At 34.8% G+C, this 12,173-nt stretch overlaps 2 protein-coding genes across 2 annotated transcripts in view; one reads left to right on the forward strand and one right to left on the reverse strand.

Moving 5' to 3' along the window:
- The window catches only part of LOC18603726, a 39,759-nt gene extending 37,602 nt beyond the window's left edge, over positions 1-2,157 (reverse strand). The window contains exons 1-5 of the mRNA XM_018119482.1: positions 1,892-2,157; positions 1,177-1,258; positions 919-1,022; positions 633-728; positions 479-526 (exon numbers count right to left, since the gene is read on the reverse strand). Of these exons, the coding sequence (XP_017974971.1) occupies positions 479-526; positions 633-728; positions 919-1,022; positions 1,177-1,258; positions 1,892-1,906 (345 nt within the window). The 5' untranslated portion in view covers positions 1,907-2,157. The remainder of the gene's footprint in view (positions 1-478; positions 527-632; positions 729-918; positions 1,023-1,176; positions 1,259-1,891) is intronic.
- On the forward strand, positions 8,395-11,628 carry LOC18603730 (polygalacturonase At1g48100). Its single transcript, XM_018120323.1, has 6 exons — positions 8,395-9,337; positions 9,468-9,635; positions 9,747-9,791; positions 9,879-10,086; positions 10,196-10,277; positions 10,834-11,628. Exons 1-6 carry the CDS (start codon positions 8,840-8,842, stop codon positions 11,333-11,335), a joined length of 1,503 nt encoding a protein of 500 aa, XP_017975812.1. The 5' UTR covers positions 8,395-8,839; the 3' UTR covers positions 11,336-11,628.

The raw sequence follows: 12,173 nt of genomic DNA on the forward strand, positions 1-12,173 counted from the left end.
ACAAAAGGAATAACAAATGTTCAACTCAACAAAACAGAAAAAGTTCATAATAAAAAGTACAATATTCTCAAAACCGTTTTCTGTAAATTTGATGCTAAGAAATATCTAATTCACTACAATCAAAGCTCCTGTAACATATCTCTATCCAGCAATGTATTACCATAAATGAAATGACTACAATAAAATCCAGAATAGATGTGGAGAGGGTAAGAGCCAGAGGAGAAGAAGAAGAAGCCTCTGATATTCCAGTCTCAATGAAATCTTGAATGATTTAGGCATTAGATATGCAAAACATCAGTACATTAAGGATTCCAGTCAATGAAAAATGTATAGAATCACGAACTTGACATGAGAAAAAATGCGATTGGTAAAAGTTTACTCCAACAAGATTATACTTGGAGAAGGGGCAATGAAATATGTACAAATGCTATAAGCTACAATAATGTATTTTATTTATATATGAACACAAAATATTTACCTCAATTTGTTGAATTTTAGCTTGAAAAAGTTTTTCCCGATCCTCCTCCTGTAAAATATTGAAATAAAATTTCAAATCAAAATAGAAAAAAGTATTACTTGATAAGACAAAATATAAAATGAAATTCCCTCTATCAAATAAAATATCAACCTACCTTGAGAGTCCGGCCATCAGGAGCTGGGTGAGCAAGAACAAATACACGATCAATGAGAACAATTACAGGTTCTTTACCTAAACTTTTCCAAGGAACCTACAATATAAAATTTCAAATATGAATAACAACACAAATAATTAGAAAACATATACATGTCAAAGCATATTTAAGAAACTACTATCAAAAAAAAGGAAGGATTTACTTTTCTAAGACCTTCCAGTGGCCAAAGTGCCAGAAGATAAACCTAACAGAAAATGAAACAAAAACTACTGATGAAAATAGCTACCTTCAAAGTTATGGTGCCCACAAAACCAGCTTTGACAGTAACTGGAAGATTTAAAGCGTTCAGTGCCTCTGCCTTGAGTTTTAAATCTTTGAGGACAACATCACCTGTAGGAAGAAGGAAAATTTGTAAAGAGATGCCATCATGTTTCACTTCCCAAAATGCTTCCATAAGTAACCATCATTTAAAAATTGTAGTTCAAACAGATGGGTAAAAAGGATCAGCAAAAAATGCAAGAACAAAGAGTATTTCTGAAGAAACCTTTCCAAACACTGATTCTTAAAGTCTCTAATGAGAGACCATGAACATATTCCCCCAAGTATCTTCGAAGCAAATGCAGAACCTACAAACAAAGAACAATATGCACAAATTCAGAAGCCTGAAAGAAATGTGAACACAAGGATATTTCCACAAATTAATTATCTTCAAGTACAATTATAAGTAATAACATGAGAAAATAAAAATAAAACCTCAAAGGTGCACGGATTACAAAAAAAAAAAAGACCTAAAAATCACAGGCACATATGATGATTGAACGAATGAATATAGGGAAAAATAAATAAAAAGAAACCGCCAAACACATCAGCGACCATGTTGTTATTAGCTTACATACCTTGGTATCATTTCGCAATATATATCCCTACGGACAAAACTTGTAAAAATTAAGCGTACTTTACGTATCGTTTCCTCACTCTTCTCTCATCGTCTACACTGAACTGATATTATGCCCTATGTGATGATCAGCTCGCAACTCATTTTGCATTCTAGTTTAGAACCGTTCCGTTACAAACTTAATTATAAAAGATTCATAAATTCGGTTCCTCCGATCTAAATTGTTAACTTATACTCATCAAACTACAACAATATAATTAACAAATTAAATAAAACCGAAATTCATAGCCTTTCAATTATATTCTCAAACACTACTGCTCTCACTTAAAAAGGTGATGTAAAAGGAGAAAGAGAAGAAGCTTACGTGAGCTTCAAACATGGCGATGATCGAAACGGTTCCTCCCCAGCTAAAAATAGGAACCGAGCCTAATTAAGTTGTGCAAATTGAGGGTGATCGAGGTCCAACGAAAGCCATTTCGGAGGATTGATTCTGGGAGTGCGGGATCGAACTAGGGTTTCCTCGAGAGGCGAAATATTTGATCCAGTGCACCATACACCAAGAGAAGCGGACGGTTTGTTTTTTTCCAAGGAAGAAAACGGGGAAATGCAAGAAATGAGAAGAAATTTTTGAAGTGTAAAATAAAACTGTTCTGTCACCAATACACGTCCAGGTCTTCTGCAATTTGCAAATGCTGGCGAATCAATCAAAGTTACATAAATGACCTTCAAGTTGCTCCATTTTTCAAACTTGTTTTCTGTTATCAAAATTTTTCAAACATTTTATATAATTCAAAATGTTTTTCCTTTTTTATTTTGGTATTATTTATAAGGTAGGAATGAGAATAGATACTTCACATTCACATATCTTACCTTATTTAACTCAATTAAATAAGATTAAGATATTTTATAATAAAATTTGGACAAAATTTGAATATTAAAAGTAATTACTTTACATCACGAATTTGGATAATTATCATAATATATTGATTATTCAAAATTGATTATAAATTATAAATTTTAATATTAAATTTAATCTTAAATATTTTTATTTATAAATTATTTATAATTAATGTAATATTTACTAAATTTGTTAATTATTTTAAATATAATTTTAAATTTTAATTTATTTTAATCTTCATTTAAAATGACTTTTCAAAAAAAAATCTTCATTAACAATATACATAAGAATTTATTTTTTTATTTCAAATTTGAGTTTAAATTCAAATCCTTTAAAAATATCAGTGATCGAATTCAGATATTAAATATTTAATTTTATTTGAATTAAAACTCAATTAACTCAAATTAATGAATATTTTACCCATTATCATTTATAATAATAAATAGCATCATATTTTGTACTATATGTTGTTGTTTAATGTGCCGACTTCGTACTTTTGTCTTAACCTTGAAGGACGGCACCAAGTCGGACCAAACTAAATTGTGTGAACCTTTTGGCATTTAGTTTTGGGTTTTTTATTAAAAAATATTAAATCTGGATCATCTTAATTTCGAGTTCATCGATATTAATTAAAAATTTTGACAAAAAAACAAAAAAAAAGGTGTTGGTAAAAATCAAGTTCAATTTCTATTGTTGACGTTTGAATAGGAATAATATCCCATTGTACTAAATAATAATTTCTGTTGTTGACATTTGGAGAGGAATAATAACCCATTGTACTAAATAATAATAACAACAATAAATTTTGTACGCATTGCATCAATTAATCAAACTTCTACATATATTCATTGGTTATCAAAGCTAGCAATATCTTTGTTTTCAATTAATTCGAGTTGTTGAAGCAAACTCGTAATTTTCTTTTTTTTTAATTAAATTAAATATTGAGAAATTATGAAATTCAATGATAAAACATATATAATAATTGTTTGATATTTAATATGGCATGATAAAGAAGGGGACCCTTTGGGCTTTGATCACGAGTGATAAAATGTTCAAAAGTCACATGTGTCCAACTAAACATATATATATATATACACGAGTAAAACTCATATTATCATAATTCCTATGAGTTTCTTTTGCCTTAGTCATTCACTGCATAGTTTTGATATGAGCGAACCATTTTGCTTTGGAACCAATGGATATTTACTTTATTTGATAAATGTACAAGTATTCCCTACCATAAAGTTCTTTCCCTTTCGTATCCATATAATTTTAGGTTTGTGGAGAAGGATTAACACTTGAAAGATGTTATATACTCACATTTTCTTCATAAGTAGTTTATTGCATTAATGATTTGATATGATCTTTCAATGTACGATGTATATATATTTCTTCAGAAAAATCATGAAAAATAAATTTATAATATAAAGAGTAAAAATATTCATTTTTAAAAAGGAAAAAAATTTTATTTTGAGATATTAAAAAAATAGATAAAAAAATAAAAAAGGGTTAATGTTTTGTAGAAATTAAGTACTAATGGTAGTAGGGCATCGAGGGGCAATGGAATGGGCATGGGCTGCTCTTTGTGTATTAGAATTGTAATCGCCTAGTTCAAAGGTGCTTGGGCCAGATCCACCACAAATATCCAGATGTCTTCCTCCTTCCATGATATTACAGGAGGACTATCGACATTTTTATTCTCTACGTGATTCCCACTGTTATTACACAAGGTAAAATATTTATATATTTTTTATCGATATTACACTGAAGTTTATTAATTTAAAAAATAGATATTTAGACTCAAAACTCTTAACATTATTAATAAAAAAATTAAATATCTTTTTTCTCTTTCTCTTAATTTTTTTTTCAAATAATTTAACCGACCGACGACGCTCAATCAGCCACTTCGTAACTAGATTTAGTATTCCTCGACACTAAAGAGCGCCAGCTCTGAAGCTCCATATCACACCTAGATAGCTCCCTCAGAGGTGAGTTTCGATGCTCCCCTAAGGGAGTCGATGGCTCCCTTTCTCTAAGGGAGTGCAGGTTTGGCCACGCTCTCATGAAGGAGTGTGATTCTCCGACTAGATCTGGCCAGGTAGTTTTTTTTTTTTTTAAGAAAGAAAAAAAATAAAAAAATAAATATTTATATAGTATTGTAATTTTTGATATATTAGAGAGTAAAATTATTTAAAAAAATTTTATTATATCAATAAATTAACAAAAATCTTAATATTTGATTAATAGTTGAATTTATATATTTTTTTAAAACGAAATGCACGTTTTTCAAACTAATGGACTTCATTTTATTTGTGATCAAAACCTAAAATTGTCTAACTTTTTTTCTCTATTATATACAATACAACAAGAGGATGGAAATCCTCTACCCCTATATTGTGCCCCTTTTTTTGTCCTGTTCATATTTGTTTGCCACGTGTCTCTTACATTAAGTCTTTTTTTAACTTTATTTAACCCTATAAAAAAGTTAGTTATCGACAACTTCATTGTTGATTGGTTTTTTGAAATTTATAAATTCAATTGTTATAGAATAATTTTTGGGTTGTAAAAATTGTATAACTTGTATTAGATTAGTTGGGGAGAGAGAGAAAGGAACAAAATTGCAAATTAGAAAATTGTAGAGTTTACATATTGTAAACTCAAAAAAATTAAAATTATAAGATAGTAAAAAAAACTTAAAATACAATTCAGCAATTCTAAAAATCAAAATCTACAAAACAACATAAAACTCGACAAAACACTCGACTTTTTTTACATATTTTTTTAAAAATAAAATAAAATTCCAAATTTCTTGAATTAAAAAGAAAAAGCCAAGAAATAAAACCTTCATAGAAAATCTAATTTCCAATTTTCAAACCCTCTTAACTCTATTAGCCCCAGGTTTCCTTTCAGTGCTAATCACAAATGATTGGTTGTTGACAGCAACAGGAGGTTTCTTATTCTCTTTGCTCATACTTCTAAGCAGGTACTTAAGAGTCTGAGTCTTGTTCCTCTCCACGGAATAAGCAGCAGTCACTGACTTCCTGAAGCTCTCGAGCTTCTTCGAGGCTCTTTTCTTCGAAGATTCAACTGTAGAGACCTTAAAAATAATGTTGCCGTTAACTAACGTTTTTTATATGATTAAACAAAGTTAAAAAAAATCCTAATCTAAGAGACACATGACAAACTCGTATGAACGGAGCAAGGAAAGGGGCACAATATAGCGGCAGAGGATTTCCATCCTACAACAAGAGCATCGACACTAGTCTCCCACTTGCATCCACGCACAATAAACTGAAAACAAAGAAAATCTCATATTTGTCCACCCGTTACTCTGATCCAAGCCCCCCATGCCATGAGTTTCCATTCATGGAATCATCACAAGAAGTTGGCAAAAAAAACAACTGGTTTTCAAGCGGTCCACGTGGTGCAATATCTCCCTATTCCCATTCTCCCTGCACAGAAAAAGATTCACAGATGGAAATATATATGTTTCTTTTTGGGTTTGTCAGGAAAGCGAAGCATCGTTTTTATTAGTTCTTAAATGAGACGTGTCAGTGGGGTGTGGGGGGACTAGATCAGACCGTTTGCTGAATCTGTTGATATTCACCGACTGTTCTGGTCCAGATTGTCACCATTCCTCAGTGTATCAATTCTTGAATACTTTACCCACCGATGAACAAACAAAGTTCATATACAACTTTAGCAGCCAAGCCTCTGCAAAATTTTCATGTGAAAGAAGGAAATCGGACAAGCTGCCAAGCATATTATATTATTTTCTAAATCACCTCTGCCATGTCAAACCAGACAAGGCAAAGGTCAAATACTCAGCAGTTCACAATTTTTATTTCAGGGTTTTTTGTTCCCCTTGAAAGAGAAGAATATATATATATATATATATATGTAGGTTTCCATGGTGGCTGACTTGATTTCTTGAATGAAAACAAAAGCTGTTTCGTCCTTGTAAACTTATAAAAGCACATTGTTATTTTTTTTCCTGTTAAATGTTGAGCTGGAAACCTCCTGCAATTATGTTCTTCAATAATTAAGCAATTGGGCATTTGCTTTATTGTTTCTACCAGCCACAACCGGCAGAAGGGGTTTAGACAGAACGGTTAGTCTTAAAACAATGAGAGGTTAACTAATTAATTAAGCTGCTCAACACCTGTCTCCTGCTTTGTCTGTTCATACAGTGTCTGCTCTGTTGTCGTCCAAAGCAATGAGATCTCAGGGGTCCAAGCCCTTGTGTTTAAGAATCTAATCCCGCTCCCACTTTTAATCTCCCCACCCGTGACACGCAGAAACTACAACCCGTGAATTCCCAAGCGACACGTGCCGCTTCTTCATCTCGCCATTTGACAGAGAAAAGATCCATCTTGAAACGTCTCACCACATTCAATTTACCATCAGGACCAGATTGCTGCATGTGAATTGCTTGTGTTGGAACTCTGAGATAGAGAGCAGCAGCAGCTAGAACTACCTTTCGGACTCTTTTGCGCCCATCCTGGTTCGGAAGGCCCCACTGGCTCTTAGCCAATCAATGTGAGAAAAGCACCCAATGCACCAACCAAACGAACCAATGGCTCAAGCGCGTGCATCCAAGGGAATCCCACGTGTCATAGCTCTCAGCCACAAACTCAGCATCAATGCTTGTGTCAGGCAGGAATAAAAGGAAAAAGAGATTTGTTGCTCCAAACACTCTCTCTCTGTATCACTAAGCCCTGACTTTTTTTGAGCCTTTAAACCCACCCGTGAACCCATGCATGCATAATTTCATTTCCTTCAGACACATACTAACCTCTATAAAAGCCTCTTTAAGCTCACTCTTTGGCTACACCAAGCCACATTGATGCAACATTTCTGTATCTTAAAACACCTCCATATACCACTTTCATTGGCTTTGCATGTTGTTGCTCTAAACAGGTACGACGACGACACGTGGACTCGTTTCCTAACTTTGTGTCAGGTAAATTTTTTTTTGGCTCTTGATTTAAGGCATTGGGATATATAAATTTCCTTTGTTTATGTTAGTTTCGATGTTGTCACATGAGGTATGAAAGTTGTTTTTGAGAGTTCTTTTCTTATGGGGGGAGTTTTTTAGCCTTATGGACCATAGAATTTGGATCCACCCGTGAATGGTTTAATTCTGTTGTCGTCCACCTGCTACATGCTTCCGACTTCTCTATCACCACAAGAGCTAAACAACAACAGAGTGTCACGAGACTTGTTGCTTTTACATCAAAAAACCCACATTCATCTACAGATTGCAGCTGCTGTTTGTTTATCCTTATTTTTCTTTTCATCCCCACATTGGCCAAACCAGCTAGATTATTTAGAGAGAGACTTCATGAACGAGCAGTCAGGTCATTAATGGTTTCACATGAAGAATGCAATTGGACCCTCATCATTGCTAACTTCTGAATTACTGTTGATGTGAAGTTTATATTCTCAGTGAATGGTGCAAAGGGTAATCAAAAGCATTAATTTAGTTCCATTATTTTCTTCTCTTTTCAACGTATTAATCACTTCTGGTTTGTGTTAAGGAGAAAGTTTCAGACATTTCTTTGGAAATGCAGATTAGAAATGAGTACTACTGAAATTTCCTCCTGCCCCAGTGGCAAGTAATTTGGAGTAATATTGCTATGTACTACTTCAGCATGGGGATGGGGCGCGATGGATGGAAATCCTTTTGCCCCCCTGCTTAGAGAAGCTGGACACTTAAAATACCTTAAAAAGAGTCATGCTATAGTTTTGGCACTTCATTCTAGAAAACATAGGCCGCAAGGCAGATCACAAGCTTTCACTGTTGAGTTATGCAATTCCTTCCCGCATCACCTCGCTAAAATCAACAGAAGTAGGGAATAAAAATAATAGGGAAGATTGAAAAGTGAGGAAACATGAGCTCTCTGGACCACACACCACATGGCATAAAAGCAGGGAAATAATGTATTATTTAAAAAAACGGGTGAGATGAACAGAAAGAAATCTACTGAAGCACCAAGCCAGGCACCTTCTGCCAAATTTGCCACAGAGAAAGCCAACCTCCAAAAATGCCCTTCAAAGACTACATTCCTAGAATTGATGATGTTAAATCAACCAGAACTTGACACGTGTTGAAGTGTTAGAAAACATCAGTTTTTTGGTGGAGATGCTGTTTGAGTATAAATTAGAGCCTCTAGGCTTCAAAGCCTTCAACTGGTCCTTAACTCTTTGGCTAAATTAGCTTACTTCAAAGATCCGATACATATCTCATTCTTTCTTCTGTCTCCTCTCATTTACATCTTTGGAGTTAGAATTATATTTTACTTCCATTTTTAAACTTCTGCATTTGAGAGCATTTTGTTCTTCCTGCTTAATATTGATACATTCTTCATTCTCGGAACATTTGGTTTGCCTTCAGCATATTGTCTCCCGCTAATGGACCTTGCTCGTGGATTTTTATTCATTTGGGTTTTGGCAATTCTCTGCCTTCATCATGATTCAAGCAATGTGGACGCAAGATACCATTACCACAAGAAGCAGAAAGAGAAAGGCTCCAATAAAGGGTCTCCTGTTTCTCCATCCCCTGTTTATGCTCCTGATCCCCAGGGGCCTGTTCCTTCTTCCCCGGTTGATGTTCCTGCTCCTCAAGACCCTGTCCCTTCAACTCCTGCTGAAACTCCTTCTAACACTCCATCTATTCCTTCAGACCCCTATCCAAATGATCCTGGGAGTACAAGTTCAGACTGCATTTTCGACGTGACTTCCTTTGGTGCAGTTGGCGATGGTTCTTCAGATGACACCGCAGCATTCAGGGAAGCATGGAAAGCTGCCTGTGCGGTAGAGTCAGCCACTATTCTGGCTCCCTCAGATAAAGTGTTCATTATCACTTCGACTATTTTCTCAGGGCCATGCAAACCCGGACTTGTACTCCAAGTAAGAATTTGAACCATTATTATTCAAGTTCGGCTTCCATTTTTGCTTGTCTTAACTTTCAGTACATATTAGTAACATTTAGTTTGTGTAGCTCGCTAATGATAGAGGTTTGTGTCATTGATTGTGAAAGATTGATGGAGTCCTGATGCCACCGGATGGCCCTGATTGCTGGCCAAAAGCAGATAGCCGCAAGCAATGGCTTGTGTTTTATCGACTTGATGACATGAAACTCACGGGGAATGGAATCATTGAAGGAAATGGACAGAAGTGGTGGGAACTCCCTTGCAAACCTCACAGGGTAATCATCTTCTAATCAATTCTTCATTTAATTGTTTGTTTCATAATTAACATTCTATTTAAGTTAAAATCATATATATGCTGCTAAATTCTTTTCGATGAGACTATGTAGGGTCCAAATGGTTCAACTCTATCAGGACCATGTGACAGCCCTGCTGTAAGTATAATTTACCAGAAAAATAATTCAGTGGCTCATGATATGCAAACAAAGCTCATTTTTTAACTACTTATGCTCTTTGTTCAGATGATCCGGTTCTTCATGAGTTCCAACTTAGTAGTCAGTGGCATAAGGATCCAAAACAGTCCTCAGTTTCACATGAAATTCGATGGGTGTGAAGGGGTTTTGATAGAAAAGCTGTCCATATCTACCCCCAAACTTAGCCCCAACACTGATGGGATCCACATTGAGAACACAAAATCTGTTGGAATATACAACTCAATGATAAGCAATGGTAGGGGAAAAAGGAACTTGTCTTTTGTACTCAATTGGACAGTCATTCATCCGCCGTGTTCATGTAGTATTCATATGTAATAATGATCAAGACTCATGATTTTAAACAGGGGATGATTGCATTTCGATTGGTCCTGGGTGCTCAAATGTGGACATTGAAGGAGTCACCTGCGGGCCTAGTCACGGGATCAGGTACGTACTCCATTTTGTCAATAGATGGAATTCGAACTAATGCTGGCATGCTATCCTCAGCCATCCTTTTTAATTTCACCTGTAAAGATTGCTCAAAATGCAGTCGAATCTGATGATGCCTGCAATTGTAAGGAGATGGAAACAATAAATGACTTCTAACCCTACTAGGAATAAGCCTTTGAAAGTATGTTTATAGTCAGGTTTTTCCTGCCTCATTCACTTTCGTTTGATGAAAAGGTTAATCACTACTTATCATAGGAACAAACTCATGTGCAAATGGTTAAGGTCGGTCTCATCTGTCATGTTCGAAAGTAAATGAATGCATCAACTGTTAGCTTTTGTGCTATTACTAGTTGTCACGTCTTGAACGGCTTGACCATAAATAAAGAAAAAAAAAGGAAGAAATTAAACATGAAGGGAAGGAATGAGGTGGCGTCATAAAGTTCTAGACTGGACCACTATCAGCACAAAACTCGCGGCCCTCATCAATTGGTTCTGTTTTTTTTTTTTTTTTGACATTTTAGAGTGACTAACTGAATCTAGTTCATTTCTGCAGCATTGGGAGCCTTGGGGTGCATAATTCCCAGGCCTGTGTTTCCAACGTAACCGTCCGCAACGCCATCATAAGGGAATCAGACAATGGAGTGAGGATCAAGACTTGGCAAGGGGGCACGGGTTCTGTATCAGGCATATCGTTTGAGAACATACAGATGGAGAATGTTAGGAACTGCATAATCGTAGACCAATACTACTGCTTGACAAAGGCTTGTCTGAACCAAACCTCAGCTGTTTTTGTCACAGATGTGCAATACAGGAACATCAAAGGCACCTACGATGTAAGAAACCCTCCAATCCACTTCGCATGCAGCGACACGGTGCCCTGCACAAACATAACGATGTCAGAAGTTGAGCTTCTGCCGCAAGAAGGAGAGTTGTTGGACGATCCATTTTGTTGGAATGCTTATGGAGTTGAAGAGACCTTAACTATACCTCCCATTGGCTGCTTACAGGAAGGGATGCCCCAGACCATCGCAGAGACCTCTCAGTATGGTTGCTGAGAAGGGTAGATTTTAGTTTTTCTTTTATTAATATATATGTGGAATACTGTATAGAGCCCAGTCCAAGGGTAGAGGGGACATGATCTGAAATATCTGTTAATGGGTTTGTCCTTTTTACCTTAGGCTTCATCCCTGTTAGGGTTATTTTTCCCTTACTGTGTGATGAGATGTACTAGTAGAAATTGCCCAAATGGGTCTATATTTTGTTGGCCCTGGGGTGTAATGGTTTGGGTTTGTTTTACTCTCTTACATATATATACTTATATAAAGTATTTTATCAGTATTTTTCAGCCTGCTTGGTTTTTCTAGTTTCTGTCAGTGTCTTTGACTTTAATGCGTTGATCATTGCTACATGGTGAAGACTTAGTAATAAATCAAGTAGAATCCTTGTAATTAACTCCAAGTTAGTTTATAAAGGATAATTTCTTAATCATAAGTTAAAATGGGTAAGAAACATTTCATTCGGTAGTATAGTTGTTCAAAACAGTACAAATGATAAGTTTGACTTATACGACTCATAAATATATTAATTTTAGAAGAAGTAGATAGAATGTTTAATCTCGTATTGATTAAATAAGAGATTCTGAAAAAAATTTATAAACATAAGTATTACATAATTTATAAATTAATTTTTTTTAAAAAAAATAATAATATTGTGACAATATGATATCAAAACGAATGAAATCTAAATTCAGTTCACATCAATTATTTTCTAAGAGAGACAAATAAGGTGATTGACAATGACGAAGATGCCATTAGATCAAGTGAGTGAGAATTTTTACCTCAAATGTTCAAAAAAAGTAAATAGTGTTTTTTTAATCTGATATTGAGCTAGTAA

The sequence above is a fragment of the Theobroma cacao genome, chromosome 4, assembly GCF_000208745.1.
Source record: "Theobroma cacao cultivar B97-61/B2 chromosome 4, Criollo_cocoa_genome_V2, whole genome shotgun sequence".
Lineage (NCBI taxonomy): Eukaryota > Viridiplantae > Streptophyta > Magnoliopsida > Malvales > Malvaceae > Theobroma > Theobroma cacao.

Excerpts from the sequence above, each read along its gene's own strand:
- LOC18603730 (XM_018120323.1), top strand. The coding sequence starts at position 8,840 with ATGGACCTTGCTCGTGGATTTTTATTCATTTGGGTTTTGGCAATTCTC. Across the intron at positions 9,338-9,467 it reads AACCCGGACTTGTACTCCAA|ATTGATGGAGTCCTGATGCC; the intron begins GTAAGAATTTGA and ends TGATTGTGAAAG. Across the intron at positions 10,087-10,195 it reads CAACTCAATGATAAGCAATG|GGGATGATTGCATTTCGATT; the intron begins GTAGGGGAAAAA and ends GATTTTAAACAG.